At 41.5% G+C, this 18,389-nt stretch overlaps 1 protein-coding gene across 2 annotated transcripts in view; it reads left to right on the top strand.

Moving 5' to 3' along the window:
* Positions 1-3,437: 3,437 nt before the first annotated feature.
* ets1 (v-ets avian erythroblastosis virus E26 oncogene homolog 1) overlaps positions 3,438-18,389 on the top strand; it is a 103,326-nt gene continuing 88,374 nt past the window's right edge. Inside the window, exons 1-3 of one of the 2 annotated variants that reach the window (XM_072593018.1) lie at positions 3,438-3,589; positions 4,534-4,615; positions 15,646-15,787. In XM_072593018.1, the coding sequence (XP_072449119.1) occupies positions 4,547-4,615; positions 15,646-15,787 (211 nt within the window). In that variant the 5' untranslated portion in view covers positions 3,438-3,589; positions 4,534-4,546. Of the gene's footprint in view, positions 3,594-4,533; positions 4,616-15,645; positions 15,788-18,389 lie in introns of both variants that reach the window. The other variant, XM_072593017.1, reaches the window with a different exon arrangement.

Genomic DNA, 18,389 nt, shown 5'->3' with positions numbered 1-18,389 from the left:
ACATCTTGGCTTCCAGTCAAGCCAAAAAATTGATTTAAAAATTCTCATCTCTTTTTGTTCATATTCTTCCAGGACTGGCCCCTTCCTATTTCTATAATCATTTCCAACACCATAATGTTGTAGAATATCTGTACTCTTCAAATTCTGGCTTCTTGACCAACAACTCCAACTTTAATTGCTCCACTATTGATGGCCATGAGCTACTTCAGCCTTAAGTTCTGAAATTCATTCCCTAAGTTTCTCTGACTCTCCATTCCTTTAAGCTGCTCCTTAAACCCTACTTTTTTGACTTTGCTTCTGACTTTTGTCCCTATTGATGTGCTCATGTGACTTGATTTCTAATTTTGGTTTACAATACTCCTGTGAAACTCGTTGATACAGTTCATTGTGTGAACCATGTAAGTTGTTGTTAATTGACTCTAAATTTAGGACATCCTGAGGACACTAAGGTACTATAAAAACTCAACCTTTCCTTTTATCTATTTCCTTAAATCTAAATTATCTGTTTTCCTTCCTTGTGCACATTCACTGCCAATTTTCTGTAAGCAGCCTTACCGAGAGTTGCAGAACCAGAAGAATTATATTCTGGATCTTTAAAAGGGAGTAGACATTTGTGTTTTCAGGAATACTGACTTCAGGGTGGTGAAGAGGCAGTAACCTTACCACTGTCTGAATAAGGTGAAAGATTGACTCAGCTTCTGACAGTTGTTTACAAATGCTAACATATATATTGAAGAATTCTCCAAAAGCACCTGACTATAACGTGGAGATATTAAATGGACTCTGCATTCGATATACTCTCTCAATGGCAGTTAGCCGATATTATCTCATTGCTGTTTGTGGGAACTTGTGAGCAAATTGGCAGCTGAATTTACTCCATTGCTATAGTAACCACACCTCAACGGCTGTACAGTGCTTTGGAATGTTGTGAAAGGTGCTGTATAAATGCAATTCTTTCTTTTCATCAATTTATCCTGGCTAATAGAGTCATTGAATTATAGAGTTTGACACCACAGAAAAAAGTCCTTCAGTCCACTGATTCTGTGCTGGTTCAATAAAAAGCCACCGAACTGCTCTAGTCTTATTTTCCAATACTTGGTCCAATGCTTTGTATGCCTTGGCATCATGAGTGCAAATCTAAATGCTTCCTAAATGTTATGAGGGTTTCTGCCTCTCTTGCCCTCCATCTGGATAAAAACAAATTTCGAACATCTCCTCTAAACCACCTATTTTATCCCTGCTAAACCTTAATTCAATGCCCCTGGTCACTGATCCCTCCTTCAAGGAGAAAACTTCTTCCTTTCCACACAATCGGTACCTAGCATAACTTTAACATTATGTCTCTGATCAATGTCCCTGGTAACTCTTGCTCTGGTCACTGCATCTAGTTGCTGCATTTCTTTTTCCCAAGCATTGTATGATTCTTGTATCCCTGGTCACAGTCTCTCTGGTCACTGACTCTCTTACTGTATCGAGAGTCAATGTCTTTCTGGTGGGTGTGATCAGAGTGTCTTTGGTCACTGTTTCCTGGTCATTATATCCTGGTCATTGTATCTGGATCACTGTGTCCTGGTCAGTGCCCCTGGTCTTTATCTCCTGGTCATTGTACCAGATCCTGATCAGTATCTCTGGTCATTATCTCATGGTCATTGTATCTGGATCACTGTGTCCTGGTCAGTAGCCCTGGTCATTGTATCCAGATCACTGTGTCCTGGTCAGTATCCCTGGTCATTGAATCAGGATCACTGTGTCCTGGTCAGTGCCCCTGGTCTTTATCTCCTGGTCATTGTACCAGATCCTGATCAGTATCTCTGGTCATTATCTCATGGTCATTGTATCTGGATCACTGTGTTCTGGTCAGTATCTCTGGTCATTATATCCTGGTCATTGTATCTGGATCACAGCATCCTGGTCAGTATCCCTGGTCATTATATCCTGGTCATTGTATCCAGATCACTGTGTCCTGGTAATTATCCCTGGTCACTGTGTCCGTGGTCACTGTATCCTGGTCTGTGTCCCTGGTCTCAATCTCCTGGTCATTGTTAATGGTCATTGTGTCATGGTCATCGTGTCCCTGGTCAGAGTCTCTGGTCACTGTATCCTGGTCACTGTTTCACTGGGCAGAGTCTCTGGTCACTGTGACCCTGGTCAGGGTCTCTGGTTACTGTATCCTGGTCACTGTTTCACTGGGCAGAGTCTGTGGTCACTGTGTCCCTGATCACTGTATCCTGGTCAGAGTCTCCAGTCACTGTATCCTGGTCACTATTTCGCTGGTCAGAGTCTCTGGTCAATGATTCCCTGGTCACTGTGTCTCTGGACACTATGTGTCTGGTCACTGTGTCTCTGGTCACTGTATCCTTGTCACTGTGTCTCTGGTCAGAGTCTCTGGTCACTGTGTCCTGGTCACTGTGTCCTGGTCACTGTGTTCTGGTCACTGTATCCTTGTCACTGTATCCTTGTCACTGTGTCTCTGATCACTGTATCCTGGTCACTGTGTGTCTGGTCACTGTATCCTGGTCACTATGTCCTGGTCACTTGTATCTTTGTCACTGTATCCTTGTCACTGTGTCTCTGGTCACTGTATCCTGGTCACTGTGTGTCTGGTCACTATGTGTCTGGTCACTGTATCTCTGGTCACTGAATCCTTGTCACTGTGTCTCTGGTCAGAGTCTCTGGTCACTGTATCCTGGTCACTGTGTCTCCTGTCAATGATTCCCTGGTCACTGTGTTCCTGGTCACTGTGTCCCTGTTTGCTGTTCCGACACAGAGCCCAGTTGCTGATGGGTAAGGGACTCTTGTATGTTCTGAGTATCTCAAAGACCAACGTTTCGAATTGTCCAAATGAAGGACAGCCAGCCCAGTCTCTAATTTTTTTTTAATTTCAAAATATACTTTATTCATGTAAATAAATCTTTGGTACTTGTACAATTTTCCATGTCGTTCATAGTTGTATACATTGCATGTCTTAACATTACAAAGAACAAATTGAATTAATCGAATTCATAGTTATCCTATTAACAGTTACCTTTATTAACTATCCAGTCTCTTGGTATTTGGCTGTGGCTTCAGCGGAACCCACCTACTGAGTGGGTGCCCTGTTATATGAAAGCAAATGAAACTTCTTTAACCCCCCCAGTTTATGGGGTTACCATTGTCCATTTGATTGTCCTGTCTCTGGTGTGGCTGTCTACATCCCCATGGTAAGCACGAACTGCTGGACCTTCGCTGGGCTGAGGTAGCTATCCAGCTCCTCACTGGGGTCATTTACCCGCTCTGGTGTCAGCCCAGTCTCTAAATCTCTCCTGAGCAGTGATATTTGCGGCTGTGCGAGGATAAATTGTAACCGGACCAGCCCCGTGCGACCTCTCGCAATTCCTGTTTCAGGAAGGTTGGGATCCGGTAGGACGTGATGTAAATTATCCTGGTCTGTTAAATAGGTGGAGTCCACTCGCAGTCCCTGCCACTGCAGCCCTGAGGGATTGGGGATTGGCGTTTGAGTGGAGAGCACGCAGTGCTGGGAAGGTGTGAGAGTTGGACTGGGATCAGGACTCCAATAACCGCCGAGGAACCGCTTCGCCCCCTACACCGAGTTAGTGAGTAACTGTGTCCCGAACTTATCACTCTGACGGGTTTAACTTTCAAATGTCTAAAATCTCTTTGAAGGTTATGGAGGGGGAAAGGTCACGAACCAGGACTCACAAGAATTCGTTTGTGGAAAAAAAAAGATTCAGAGTGTAATCTTTCTTCCCTGAGCTGAGTGCAAGAGGAGAGTGTGTGGGATTCCGGGTTCTGTCGGATTCCGTGTACACATGATTCAAGCAGTATACTGTTCTCATCGATCCCGGACTGGATCAATGTCACAACACTCAGCCAGCACAGAACACTTCCCAGGGAATGTGCACAGTCCCTCAATTCCCTGCACACAATGCTCTTCATGAATCTGTGCCTCTCAATGGCCAGTAAAGTATCAATAACTGTTTTAAGAACGTGTGTCAGTAATCAGGTACGAACTATCCAAGTCAGTTGGAACAAATATCACTTAATTTATTGCATCCGTGACTGCTCACCAGAAAATAATCAGTTTTCATTACCGTGCACAACAGCGTGATCCATTGTCTACAAAATTATGTAATATATCAGGGCAGTGTGTCAATACTACCCTGTAGCCACTGCCCATGCTTCACCATTCACTTCACTGGGTGGATCCGTGAATCTACCTCATATTAACTCCTGCTTTTTATTATTGTGGTCACATTGATGACATTTCTCCCCATTGTTTCACAGTATTCAATATTACTATCAGTAATGTTAGCAAAACTCTGCCAGAAAGCATTGTGTAGATGGCCTGTCTTACTTTATGTTTAATTTTGATAAAAATGTTCACGATATGTTCAATATTTATGTGTACGTTAATAAAAATCCATGTAAAGCATACAAATGATGGAATGGGAGTGAACGAAGTTGGTGTTTCTCTTCCCAGGGGACTGTCAGATGATCAAACATTTAACAGGCTTTTGTTTCTTGTGGTTCTAGGCAGATCTTGAGGATGAATTATTACCCTGAAGCAATGGCTGGAAGCTGGAGCTCCTACTCTCCACCTTATAGGGGCCTAATGGTAGGTTGTGCGGAAAGCCAAGCATCCTGATCATCGAGCCTTGAACGTGTCAGGAAGTTGTAAAATCACACAACCTAGGCAGACGTATATGAGAAATGCAGCATTATTCACCCTTTAAAAGGCCTGGCATTCCCCACCATCCACACTCACCCAGTAACTACCCTTCTCATGAGAAGAGCTTAGAATTTGCCAACAAGATTATGAGACTGTGCTGGCAAAAGGGAAACGCTGAAAATTGAAACACAGCAGAGAAGGAAACTTGGTGTTTTCAGCTGTGTTAAAGGAGAAAGAAAATGACTTATGTGTTGCCATTTTCAAAATATTCACTGAATTTGATTACTTAATAACCTTCAGTATAAGAAAGAAACACAGATTTAGAAATTAAATTATTTTGCTCTTGTTCTACAAATGTTTTATTATTCTGTGACAGAATTGTGCTACTTGTCATATTGGGAAGAATCCCTCTTAAGTATCCAGTATATTCAAGCAGAGATCTAACTGCCTGTTTAAGTTGGTTTTGAATGGTCAGAGCATGTGTGGTCAGTTCTTTTTAGTTCTTTGGCACCCCATTACATTTCTTTAAGTGACTTTGAAGAGTTCCACATGAAATTAATATTTAAAATTTTACTCCCACTTCCTTAACCTCTCATACCATTCTGAACTGACTGACTTTGGTATCCCCTGCAATCATTGGCCTGTTTCTGGGCCACAGTGGACAGAGTCCCTGTCATTACTGGTCCTTCTTATGATACTGAGAAGAACTGTTGATTTATAGTCACTCCCTCCTTTGCATCTTTGATGATCTTTTCCCCAATAAAACGTTTACTGCCTCTCATGCAGAGCAGTTCTGCTACCTCCAACTTCAATTTGGTTGGGTCGAAAAGATACAGTTTTTGTGCACCAATGCACAAGTGGCTTGTCTCTGAATTACTTGAGCTGGATAGGTGACATGGAACTCTTCAAGGTGACAGTTCCTTCAAAAGTATCATAAATTCATCTTGGAGATGAGATAAACCTCTAACCCTGTCTTTTGTTTTTAACAAAACGTCTCTCTTCATTACCAAACTTCTTAAACGTCTAAATAAAAACTGAAAAAACTGTGGATGCTGTAAGTCAGAAATGGAAACAGAAATTGTTGGAAAAGCTCAACAGATCTGGCAGCATCTGGGAAGAGAAATCAGAGTCAAGGTTTCAGGTCCGGTGAAGCTTCCCCAGAACCTTTCCGAGAAACATCACTGACCTGAAATGCTAACTCTGATTACTCTTCACAGATGCTGCCAGACCTGCTGAGCTTTTTCAGCAATTTCTGTTCTTAAACATCTATCCTCATCAGTTCTACCCTCAACTTTAACAGTAAATGTAGAAAGTTCAAAGATTTTTTTTCTTACTAAGATAGAGACTATTCAGTTACCTCTGCTGCTTCCTCCCCTTCACTTTGCAAACCAAATCAAACTTTTCATCCCTGGCACATCTCTAATTTCCCTTGACATAATCCTGTATGTTTGTCTCTGATTTTTCTCATCGCATCAGCTCTGAACCTATTGAGATTTATGCACTTAAGAACCAAAGCATATTTCCTTCACCACTGCTAATGCTTTAGCTCTTTATTCCCCTGAAGGCTGTCAGCATGTTCAGCAATTGACATACGTCTAGAGCACTGTGTGTACTGAAGGTAAGGAATATTCACCAATCTTGGGTGGAGATTTCTTTCAGAGTTCTGCATCAATTTGTGTAGTCAAACATCCTCTGAAGTTCTATTTCTCTTATGTTCGATCTTGGATAAGCCACAATTTCCTCCAGCTGAATATTGAGAAGACCAAAGCCATTGTCTTCAGCCAACTTTGTTCATCAGCTGTTGCATTAGAATTCCATGCTGACTCAGACTGTTCACAACTTTCTACATTAGAGATGTATAAATGCAAGCTCTGGGCTCTTATTGTGCAGTAGCAGTGTCTCCATTTCTGAGCCAGAAGGCCCAGGTTCACGTCCTACCTGCTCTGCCTGAACAGGTTGATGAAAAAGATCTAGAAAGGAGAATTGTTCCCACCAAGAGCTGTTTAACCTTTTATGGGTCTTGCAGCAAAGTGGTAGTGACCCCACCTCTGAGCCAAGAAGGCCTTGGTTCAGGTCCCATTTGCTTCAGACATATGGCAAACCAAACATCTACTTAGTTGAAAATCACACAACACCAGGTTATAGTCCAATAGGTTTAATTGGAAGCACACTAGCTTTCGGAGCGACGCTCCTTCAGCAGGTGATGCTCTGAAAGCTAGTGTGCTTCCAATTAAACCTTTTGGACTATAACCTGGTGTTGTGTGATTTTTAACTTTGTACACCCCAGTCCAACACCGGCATCTCCAAATCATGTCTACTTAGTTGAACAGTTTGATTTTTAAAAAAATCTACAAATATGCATTGTTGTTTCGTTGCACTCTGCGTTGTCTCTGCTGGTCTCAGAATGTCACCTGATAAAGAGTACGAGAAGTACAATTCTTTAGACGTGGAAGTAAACGTGCGACTGTGTAAGACTATGGGCTGGAAGGTAAGGCTATGCCAAGGCTGGAAATAAAGGGCAATATGGCTGGAAACATACAAAACTGGTCGAGTTTCCCAGTTCCCCAGCCAGGTGGATAGGCTAATTATATGCCCAGTTAAGAGTAAGTAATGAATGTAGATGAGATTTTCTAGTTGATCTCCAATTCCTCATTATGACAGGGACACTTGAACAATTAGTGGCGAGTCAGGCTGTCTACAGGGCCATATGTCTACAGTGGTTGGGTCTACTGCCAAACACTACTGTTCAGAGAGGCCTCTCCACACCTGCATCCTTCCCCCAACTACACCTAACCACCCATTTCTCAACCTGGATGTTTGCTGTGTTTCTTATTTATATCTTTAAAGTAATGGCTGAAATAGCCTCTTCCTATTGAAGCACCCTCTTAATCACCAACCTGTGGGTGGGGGGTGGAGTGAGGAGTTGGGGTGTCAGTTTGCTCAGTTGGCTGGATGGCTGGCTTGTGATGCAGAGTGACTCCAACAGCCTCCATTCAATTCCAGCACTGGCTGAAGATCCCACCTTCTCAACTTTACACTTTGCCTGGGGGGGGGTGATGACCTTCACGTTAAAGCACTACCAGTTGTCTTTCTCCAATGACAGAACAGCCTATGGTCCAGCAGGTCTGTGGCAAGTACCCTTTCCTTCAGATTGGTAATCCTCTTATGCAAGGTGAAAGTGAGCACTGCAGATGCTGGAGATTAGAGCCAAGAGTGTGGTGCTGGAAAAGCGCAGTTGGTCAGGCAGCATCCGTGGAGCAGGAGAATCAATGTTTCTGGCAAACGTTTCCTAAAGAAGGAATTTTGCCAAAACATTGATTTTCCTGCAGCTCGGATGCTGCCTGACCTGCTGTGCTTTTCCAGCACCGCATTCTTGATCCTCTTATGTTGAAAGGCCTCTCCAGCTTTAGGAGCTTCCCCACCATCCTCAACTGGGCAGGGAACCTGTCCCCATGCCGATTAAGCCCTAATCAAAATTCCAGGTCAGTGTTTGATTCTCCATCGGTGAGGAGTCAAAACCTAGGTCCTGTTTCACACCCCTGAGGTTAAATTCTGCCTCGTGTATGTGACTGAGTGTGTACGTATGTGTGTGCTTACTTGTGTACATGTGGATATTTGAGTGCATGAATATACAACTTAGTGAGCTGCTATTGTGTCCAAGTGTTTGAGTATTAACAACTGTGGGTGAGAGACTACATGTACACAGTTATATCTGTGACTGTGTACATGTGTGTATGGTTGCACCTGTATATTTGGAAGACTGTATGGACGGGTTGGCCTACTGAATGTATAGGTTTCAATAAGAGAATTGCAGTACCAGAGTATAAACTTCAATGAGCATTGAAAGCTCCGCAGGCATGAGTTTTTGTACAAAAGACCTGAAGAGATGGTCTTCTACAAGGCATTTTGAGTACTATAGGAATGACTTTGATGGGATGAGTAGGATCTGCTAAAGACATCACTTTATGTTTCATTATTTGAATTCCTTGCGTGATTAAAAGAGCACTGACTGCAAAAAAAACTTTTGCCAAACCATATTTTGTTTGAGGTGGAGGAAACCTGAGAGTGTACTCACCATATTAACAGATTGTGGTCAGTCTTTTTACAGAATCACTGTTCTACACTTCAAACACTTTTGAGAACAAATGTCTCAAAAGCAACTGTAATTTTCCTTTTATTCACTAACAAGATGTGGGCATCACTGGCAATATCAGAATTTATTACATGTTCCCATTGTCATTGAGAAAGGATTGGTGAGCCACCTGCTTAAATACAGTGCAAGGCCATTTTAGCGGGAAAGTCAAAAGTCAGCCATATTGATCTAGATCTAGGTAAGCTTGGGAAATTCCAAAGACAGATAGGGATGGACAATAACGCAAAACTCCCATGAAACAATAAATCTTGAGTGTAATCATGTAAGGATGTAGAAAGTTGCCATGCAGGTATAATACGCAATTCAGAAAGAAAATGGGTGTTGGCCTTTTTTGCAAGGTGTTTGGAGTACAAGAATAAAGATGTTTTGCTAAAATTGTACAGAGTTTTGGTGAGTATTTGTGGAGATTTAGAATCACAGAATCATAGAATTTTATGGTACAGGAGCCCATTCAACCCATTGTCTCTGTATAGGCTCCTGAAAGAGCTACCCAACTCATCTCATTCTCTAGCCCTAACTCTCAAGGACACTAAATTTTTCACTTTCAAACATATATCCAACTCTCTTTGAAAACTCCTATGGAATCTGCCTCCACCACGCTCCTGGGCAGTGCATTCCAAATGCTAACAACTCTCTGAATAAAGAGGTTTCTCCTCACCTCACACTTAGATCTCATGCTGACAATCTTGAAATTGTGACCACGTTACTAACAGTAACTTGGAAACAGAATATTCTTCTTTATCCTGCCATCGTTTTTCATAATTTTGAATACCTCCATAAGGTCTTTCTTAATCTTCTTTGCTCAACTTCTCTAATTCTTCTTCGTATCTATAATCCCTCACTGCTGGTATCATTCTGGTTAATCTCCTTTGAACTCACTCCAGGGCTTTCACATCCCTTCTTAAATAAGGAGCCCAGAATGGAACACAATACTCCAAATGTGAGCAGTCCAATGTTTTGTAGCAATGCCACGTCACTTCCTTACTTTTATACTCTATGCCGCTATTTATAAATCCAAGGATCCAATAAACTTTCTTAACAACTGTTTGAACTTGGAGAAAGTGAGGACTGCAGATGCTGGAGATCAGAGCTGAAAAATGTGTTGCTGGAAAAGCGCAGCAGGTCAGGCAGCATCCAAGGAACAGGAGAATTGATGTTTCGGGCATAAGCCTGAAGAAGGGCTTATGCCCGAAATATCGATTCTCCTGCTCCTTGGATGCTGCCTGACCTGCTGCGCTTTTCCAGCAACACATTTTTCAACTATTTGAACTTGCCTGGTCACCTTCAGAGAATTCTGCACATGATCCCCTGAGGTCCCTCTGCTTCTATACTCCTCTCAAATTTGTATCATTAACTCTGTATTGTCTCTCCATGTTTCTTCTACCAGAATGCATTACCTCCCATTTCTCTGCATTGACATTCATCTGCTAGGTCAACCAATGTGGCAAATTTGTCAACTATGTCAGCCTCACAATTCACTATTCTCCCTATCTTAGCATCATCTGCAAATTGCCCTCAACATCCATCTCCAAATTATTTATATAAATCAGAAGAAGCAGTAGTCCCAACACCAATTCCTCAGGAACACCATTTTCAAGTTGTCTAAGAAATGTTCAACTTTCCCTGTCTTCTGTTTCCTATCTTTTAACTAAAAGACAGCATCCAGAATCTTGGACCCTCAGATTTGAAGTCAGCTGTTCTATCAATTGAGTTACCCAGGCATTGGGTTGCATGATGTCTGGTTCTTCACCTCTGTAAAAGGATATATTTGCATTAGAGGTGGCCCAGTAAAGGTCCAAAACATTGACCCTTGGGATGAGGCATGGCCCATGGTGTGGGACAGATTAAATTGGGTCCTTAGTCACTGATGTTTAAAAAAGAAGAGGAGCTCTTACCGAGCTTTGCAAGATTCTAATGGAACTTTTTGGGCAAGATGCTGAGAGATTGTTTATGTTGATTGGGAATCTAAATAATCGGTATACAGTCTTCATTTAGGATTGAAATGAAGAGAAATTACTTCATTCAACATGTTGTAAATCTATGGAATTGCCCACCCCTGAGAATTGTGGATGCAGCAGTGTTGAATACATTTAGGATTGGATTTAGTCAGATTTTTCATCTCTCAAGGGATCAAAGGGATATGGGGAGCAGATAGAAATGTGACATTTAACCCCAAGATCAGCAGTTATGATGTTGAATGGTAGAGCAAGCTTGGAGAGCGAAATGGTCTACTCCTGATCCTATTTCTTATGCTCTTATACTATTTCATTCAGGCTATCCAATTGACTCTAACGATAGCACTAAGATAAGCAGATTAGAACTTTTGAAGTTGAATTCTAGGTCCCTGGTCAGATTTCGCAGGAGGAGAAGGGGAACTGAAATGAAAGACCTCTTCATCCCATCAATGAAAGTATGGTGGATAGGTATTTTCAATAAGAGTTCATTAATTAGAAAATGTCTCTGGGCTTGGATAACTGAAATGATTTATTGATCTTGCTGGGGCACAGCGTTCTTCATTTAACATCTCTGTGGTTAGAACTGAGATTGGTCAATGCCACAGGCAAATAGGAAAGTGGGCGGCACGGTGGCACAGTGGTTAGCACTGCTGCCTCACAGCACTAGAGACCTGGGTTCAATTCCCACCTCAGGTGACTGACTGTGTGGAGTTTGCACATTCTCCCCGTGTCTGCGTGGGTTTCCTCCGGGTGCTCCGGTTTCCTCCAACAGTCCAAAGATGTGCAGGTTAGGTGAATTGGCCATGCTAAATTGCCCGTAGTGTTAGGTAAGGGGTAAATGTAGGGGTATGGGTGGGTTGCGCTTCGGCGGGGCGGTGTGGACTTGTTGGGCTGAAGGGCCTGTTTCCACACTGTAAGTAAGTAATCTAATCTAATCTAATCTAAAAAAAAAGCAGATGCCAGTCACTTTGTCTGGTGATCAGTGATAAACCTGTCAGTCTTAGGCCATCACTCACTTCTCTGTGCATTGAACAACTTCAGTTCTTCTTATACAATGTCATAACGAAAATTTTGAAATGAACTCGATGTGAGGATTTCTTAATAGCTGAGGGCATCATGAATAACAGACACAGTAGGAAGCAATATTGCCAACTATATCTGTAACCCTGTTATAATTCTCGGCTTCATGACACTCTCATTATACAATCAGTTTGTGCAGTTTGTTATTCTGTTATTTGACTGCAGTCAAGATTTTCAACTCTGGCTGTGAGGTGATAAATTAATACAAGAATGTAGTAAATGATTATTATCGTTGAAATTTATTTTGCAGATCCTTAAAAGTATATAATGACTATTACAGAAAATAAAACATTTTATGTGTTTTTCAATATCTCCAAGTGCTTTCTCTGCAGTGAATTCCTTTGAAACATATTGATGCTATTGAGGAAAATGTAGCAAAAATTAGGCAAAGAGTAAGGATTTGTAAATCAATTAATATGTGTGTGGAGTTTGATTAAAGGATGTGTCGGTTTAAACTCTGATAAATCACAAAGATATATTTGTATACTCAAATAATCAAGAATGGATTTAATGCCTCATTTTTATAGATTACTTCTGGCAAAGGTGATTCAAGATTTGACACAGTAGAAGCATCAGGAAAGATTTTGCAAAAAGGAAGGAAGACAGGAGACCTAATGGAGCTGTTTAAAATTATAGTAGGGCTTGGTAGGGTTTCTACTACAGGGATTCTAAAACTCAGTGCCATATATAGTCACTAATGAATCCAAGAAGGAGTTTAGAGAAACATCTTTTGGAAGAGAATGATTAGAATGTGGAACTCATTACCACATTCAGCAGTTAAGACAAATCGTACAAGCATGCTGAAGAGGAAGCTACCTGAATATTTGAGGGAGGAAAGGATACTAAGATATTCTGATTGGGTGAGTTGAGGTCAGAGGCATGTATGGAATATAAATAATGATATTGAAGAGTTAAGCTGAATTGCCTGTTCCTGAGCTGTAAATTATATGAACCGAATACCTTTAATACAATTTATAAGATGTTAATTTCTGTCCCTTTTCTGTTACATTATTTACATTATTAACTGAGAGTCATAGAGTCATTGAAACATAGAGGTGTACAGCATGGAAACAGAACCCTTGCTCCAACTTGTCTATACCGACCAGATAACCTATATTAATCTAGTCCCATTTACCAGCATAAACCCTTCCTATTCATATACACATCCAAATGCCTTTTAAATGTTATAATTGTACCAGCATCCACCACTTCCTCTGGCAGCTCATTCCATACATGCAACACCCTCTGCATGACAAAGTTGCCCTTTAGATCCCTTTTAAATCTTTCCTCTCTCACCTTAAACTTATGCCCTCTAGTTCTGGACTCCCCCACCCCAGGGAAAAGACCTTGTCTATTTGCCCTATCCATGTCTCTCATGATTTTATAAACCACTATAAGGTCACCCCTCAGCTTCCGACGCTCCAGGGAAAAGAGCCTCCGCCTATTCAATCTCTCCTGACAGTTCAAATCCTCCAACCCTGGTAACATCATTATAAATTTTTTCTGAACCCTTTCAAGTTTCACAACATTCTGCTGGTAGGAGAGATGTGCTTTTTTTAGTTTTTGATTATATTTGTACACATGCAATATTAAGACAGTTTAATGCAGTAGAACATTGATGCATAGTCCAAGATGGTATTTCCATGATTACAACATGATTTCCACTTTTCTGCTTTGCATGGCTGCGGTTTGTATTTTCGACGCATGGCTGCAGATAGTTGCAGAAGGAGTTATGCATTTAACACTGGAATAATCTAGTTCTAGCTATTGGTCCAGTGCAGGGTTATCTCAATCCTAGTGGGCAGAGTTTAAGTCTCTGACAGATCAATGTGAGCAAGCCCCATTTGTAAACCCTGGAACAGGGTAGATCCAGTTGTGTTACTCAATGGCAATTAATTCTGGCTGTTGACTGTAGTGCTGAAAGGGTTAACACCGAGGAGTTACCAAGTAGCACCCACTTTGATACTGTCATTTGGACTGTGGGCAGAACAGCACCAGATCTCAAAGCAGTGACATCTAACATCCTCCTCAGAGTTTCTATTTTGATAATATCAATGTAACCTGTAGCAAGTTTTTAACATACAATAATTCACACCCGATTAACAAAAGACTCTTCTAATCTGCCTTCAGAAATTATTTTCCTGTACAACACTGAACCAAACCGTGGGCGGCACAGTGGCACAGTGGTTAGCACTGCTGCCTCACAGCGCCAGAGACCCGGGTTCAATTCTTGCCTCAGGCTGTGTGGAGTTTGCACATTCTCCCCATGTCTGCGTGGGTTTCCTCCGGGTGCTCCGGTTTCCTCCCACAGTCCAAAAATGTGCAGGTTAGGTGAATTGGCCATGCTAAATTGCCCGTAATGTTAGGTGCAGGGGTAAATGTAGGGGAATGGGTCTGGGTGGGTGGCGCATCGTCGGGTCGGTGTGGACTTGTTGAGCCGAAGGGCCTGTTTCCACACTGTAAGTAATCTAAACATATCCTGTAGTTTCCTATAGTTAAAGAGTTCAACAGAAGCAGCAGCTCACATAGTGCAGGTATGCCAGGTATCCTCACATCCTAACAGCAATTAAAAAAGATGAGGTTAGATATTAAAAAACAGCAGAAGTGAGGATGCTGGAAATCAGAAAGAACAGAAGTTGCTGGAAAAGCTCAGCAGGTCTGACAACATCTGTGGAAAGAAATCAGAGTTTGGGGTCCAGTGACCCTTCCACAGAACTTCAGAACTAGGAGAAAGGGTGGGGGGAGGGGTTAAGGAGCAAACGATAGGTACATTCAGAGCCCAAAGAGACAGAACAGCCAGACAGTCAAAGGTGTGATAATGGTCAGCCTGGGAGAATGAATAGCTACAAATTGGGACTATTAATGGATAACACTGGGTTTATGTAATGCCAGACATTGTGATAACAAGGCCTGATGTGTGAGGTTTGGGGTAAGGAGAAGGTGCTTCAAGCCTGAAGATTGTTGGACTCGATATTGAGTCTCGAGTTCCAAAATGGAAAACGAGGTGCTATTCTTCCAGCTTGCGCTAGGCTTGACTGGAGCAATTCAACTCACCATCTGTTCCTTGACCAATATCTCTGTCTCAGGCTTGCTGCAGTGCCCCAAGCTCAGTGCAAACTGGAAGAACAGCACCTCATTTTCCATTTTGGGAACTCTACAACCTTCTGAACTCAATATCAAGCTCAATTTTAGGGTGTGAAGCACCTTCACCCATATCCTCACCCCAACCCCCACTGAACTTTATAGTGAACCTGTACTGCTTTGGGAAAGCTTGATGCAGTAAATTAGAGGGGTATAATTTTCTGTTCAACCCATGCTGTACCTGTACTTTTATCTGTACATAAGAATGATGGACAGTGTAAACAGGAAATAATCTAGGATCTAATCTACTCTGTACTCACCCTGCAAATGTTTAGAGTATTCTTTACTCTAAAGTCAACTCGTGTTGCACCTGATTTGGAATTTTTGATGGAACTACATATAGACATTTATTCTGCATCAATCCATATTGTAGTTGTAGCTGAATTGAAAGTGCTGGGTGCCATAATATTGCGTGGACTTGCAGAGCAGGTTCGAAGCTCCCCCTCCTAATTCCCATGTTTGAGGGTTCTTAGTGATCACTGCAACTAATCTTTGTTGTACTTGATCCTTGTCACTCCCACAAAACAGCATTTTGTAACCTCTCAGAATTCAATCAAAAGCATAATGTCTGCAATTAAAAAAATCAAAGATGCTTTCATGCCTTTGTATGTGGATCCATGCATTGAGGTGCTGTTTCTGTATTTCAGAGACACATCCCTGTTGACATGTGCGGGGACACATCCATGGGAGGATTTCCTGATAACTGCTACCAGCAAAGATTCTACAATGGACATCAAGAAGAGCTTGCAGCTCAGGAGGTACCTACCGGTCTTGAGTATTCCACTCCAGGTAAGAGGGTGCAATGCACTAATAACTTTATCCCTTTCCCATGTCTCTTATTGAAAAGAAAACTTTAACCCTGTGGATAAACCTTTATTAGTTCTTCAGTGACACAGTCCCTCATTAATAAAAACCTCCTGGCCTTGATTATTATATGTTCTCCTTTATCTTTGTCGGATGATCTCCTCTCTCTGATAAAGGTCTCTTCTTTCTTTGATGGCCTCTTTGACAAGAATGTCCTTTCTTTGATGAAGTCTCTCTAATAGCTATTGATGAAGATGAAAGAAAGGAACTGAAATAATACCAAAAAAAGCTGAAAATATAGAGTAGGTCAACTGGCATTTTAAGGAGGAGAAATACAATGGCTATGAAGTTTTCATTAAAACTGATGTAAATGAGGTAAAATTAGTTTTCTTTTAACGTTTCAATCCTTCCTTTCATAGTGTGAAATCCACAAATGCTACTGCCTGTGCCCCCTTGCGTGCATACATTGTTTCCCACCAAGATCGTGACCCCATCAAATTAATTTCCACTTTGCTCTCCTAGATCCTTCTTTCATTATTTCTCTCCTCCCCGTCTTCCCAAATGACTATTGCAACTCTTCAGTTCTCCATATTCACCTGACTTATCTACCTTATCCTAGGCTTGAATCCCTTTTCCATAAGCTTCCGGATTCATTCGAGATCTCTGCTGAGATTCTTCAAAGAGACTTTTTTTGGCCTCCTCTCTTGCAGCAATCACAATTTCCCAATCCAGTTCTCTTGTCTATCTTTTTCCCTGCCTAATTCACTCTTCTCAGTGATAGATCTAATAGACTCTGACAGTAGTCCTGCTATCATGGCCTCTTCCCATACAGGAGAAAGGGAGGACTGCAGATGCTGGAGATCAGAGTCAAGAGTGGAGTGCTGGAAAAACACAGCAGGTCAAGCAACATCTGAGGAGCAGGAGAATCGACATTTCAGGCATAACCTGCCTGACCCGCTGTGATTTTCCAGCACCACACTCTCGACCTTTTCTATATATTCCTCCATAATGTTTGTTCAATCACAACCAATGAACTTGAAATCTATAAATGTATTCTGGATGATTGCATCAAATTCCTTACCTTGGTGGAAATCTGGCTGAGAGGTGACATCCCTGTTCCACTAATTGGCTATTGCTTTCACCATTTAATTGATGCAGACATGTATGTCATGGCAATATAGCCCTTTGAACCAAATTTCACTTTGACCTGAGCCCCTAGTACTTTCCCCTTCTTTGAGCATTCCATCTTGTTCTACCAGTCTTGACTCATTCAAAACCTTGTTTTGTACCAGCCATCCACATAGCATGACAGTTTCTTAAGTAGATATGCTCACTACTTTCCCCTTAAACCTTTAATGAATAGCTTCCCATTTCAGGGAATTTTGACCTTCATATCAACTCATAACATTCTGTCACTTTTCCCTGAATTCACCCCCTCCTTTGACCTCACATTTTATGGAAACATCCCACACATACACACAGTCACCCATCTTGCCATCTACTCCAAACCTCCAACTCATTGAGATATTGAGATCTCTGCTGAGATTCAAATCTGGCCTATTGAAGACATCTAATGCTGCATCATTCTTACATCTTTCCACAAAGCCTTTATATCATGCAGTGGTAGTGCCTCTACCTCTGAACCAGGAGGGTGAGGTTCAAGTTCCACCTGTTCCAGTATTGTGTCATAACATGTCTGAGTAGATTGATTGGAAATAGCTATACCCCTGTACATTATACATGTTTAACCGAGAGACCAGAAATAAAAAATATTCTCTTAGATAGGGTTCTGTTAGACAGTTGCAAAAAACTGTCAACTTTTCTTGATTGACACCTTTAAATGATTACAATAAATTCTTATTTCTGTGGTCTCTTTTAGCAAAGTCTCAATGTTTACTTTCACAAGATTGAGTACTGTGAAGTTTTTGAAGTCTCTGGTCATTAATGCTTTAACGTTCTGTTTGATTGACACTTTTAAAAGAGTTGCAAGAACTACAGTTTTTTCAAACCATATTTGTGAATCTTTTCTAAGCAGACCCCTAATGTGTTATTATTACTATTTAGTTCCTTACATAGTGCATACTATGTAAATAGGCATGGATATGGGAGGGTGGGTCATGGGGTCATCAGTTACCATGGAAGACAACATTGGTAAAATCTTTTAAACATACTTTTCAGACATTTGCTGAATCAAGTCAATGGTTTCTGAATCCTTTGAGGAATTGTGAACCATGAGTCATTCAGAATCTGGCCTGATGACAACTGAAGGGAGCTATGAAAAAGCCTATCTCATGCAATGCAGCCAGCCAGGTCAAGAGCATCATTCACTACTCACATCCTTATCCTGTGCGAATGAAAACTGGGGCACGGAAAGGGAGCAGGTGGCACCACAATCGGATCCCACTTGCCAACATCAAATGGCTCCAAAGTTCTTCTGACTCCAGGTTCATGTTGATATAACAATAAATCATTTTTCTTCTTGGTGGTAGTTATGAATGAAAGGAGCTGTAAATATGCCAGTGCAGAGTTTTCTCTTGATTTTAGTGGTAGGACCTAGGCATCTATCTGAACAGAGTAATTTCTTACC

Source organism: Chiloscyllium punctatum, chromosome 23, assembly GCF_047496795.1.
Source record: "Chiloscyllium punctatum isolate Juve2018m chromosome 23, sChiPun1.3, whole genome shotgun sequence".
Lineage (NCBI taxonomy): Eukaryota > Metazoa > Chordata > Chondrichthyes > Orectolobiformes > Hemiscylliidae > Chiloscyllium > Chiloscyllium punctatum.
Note: the sequence above shows the minus strand (reverse complement) of the source record. Positions and strands in the feature narration are given on the sequence as shown.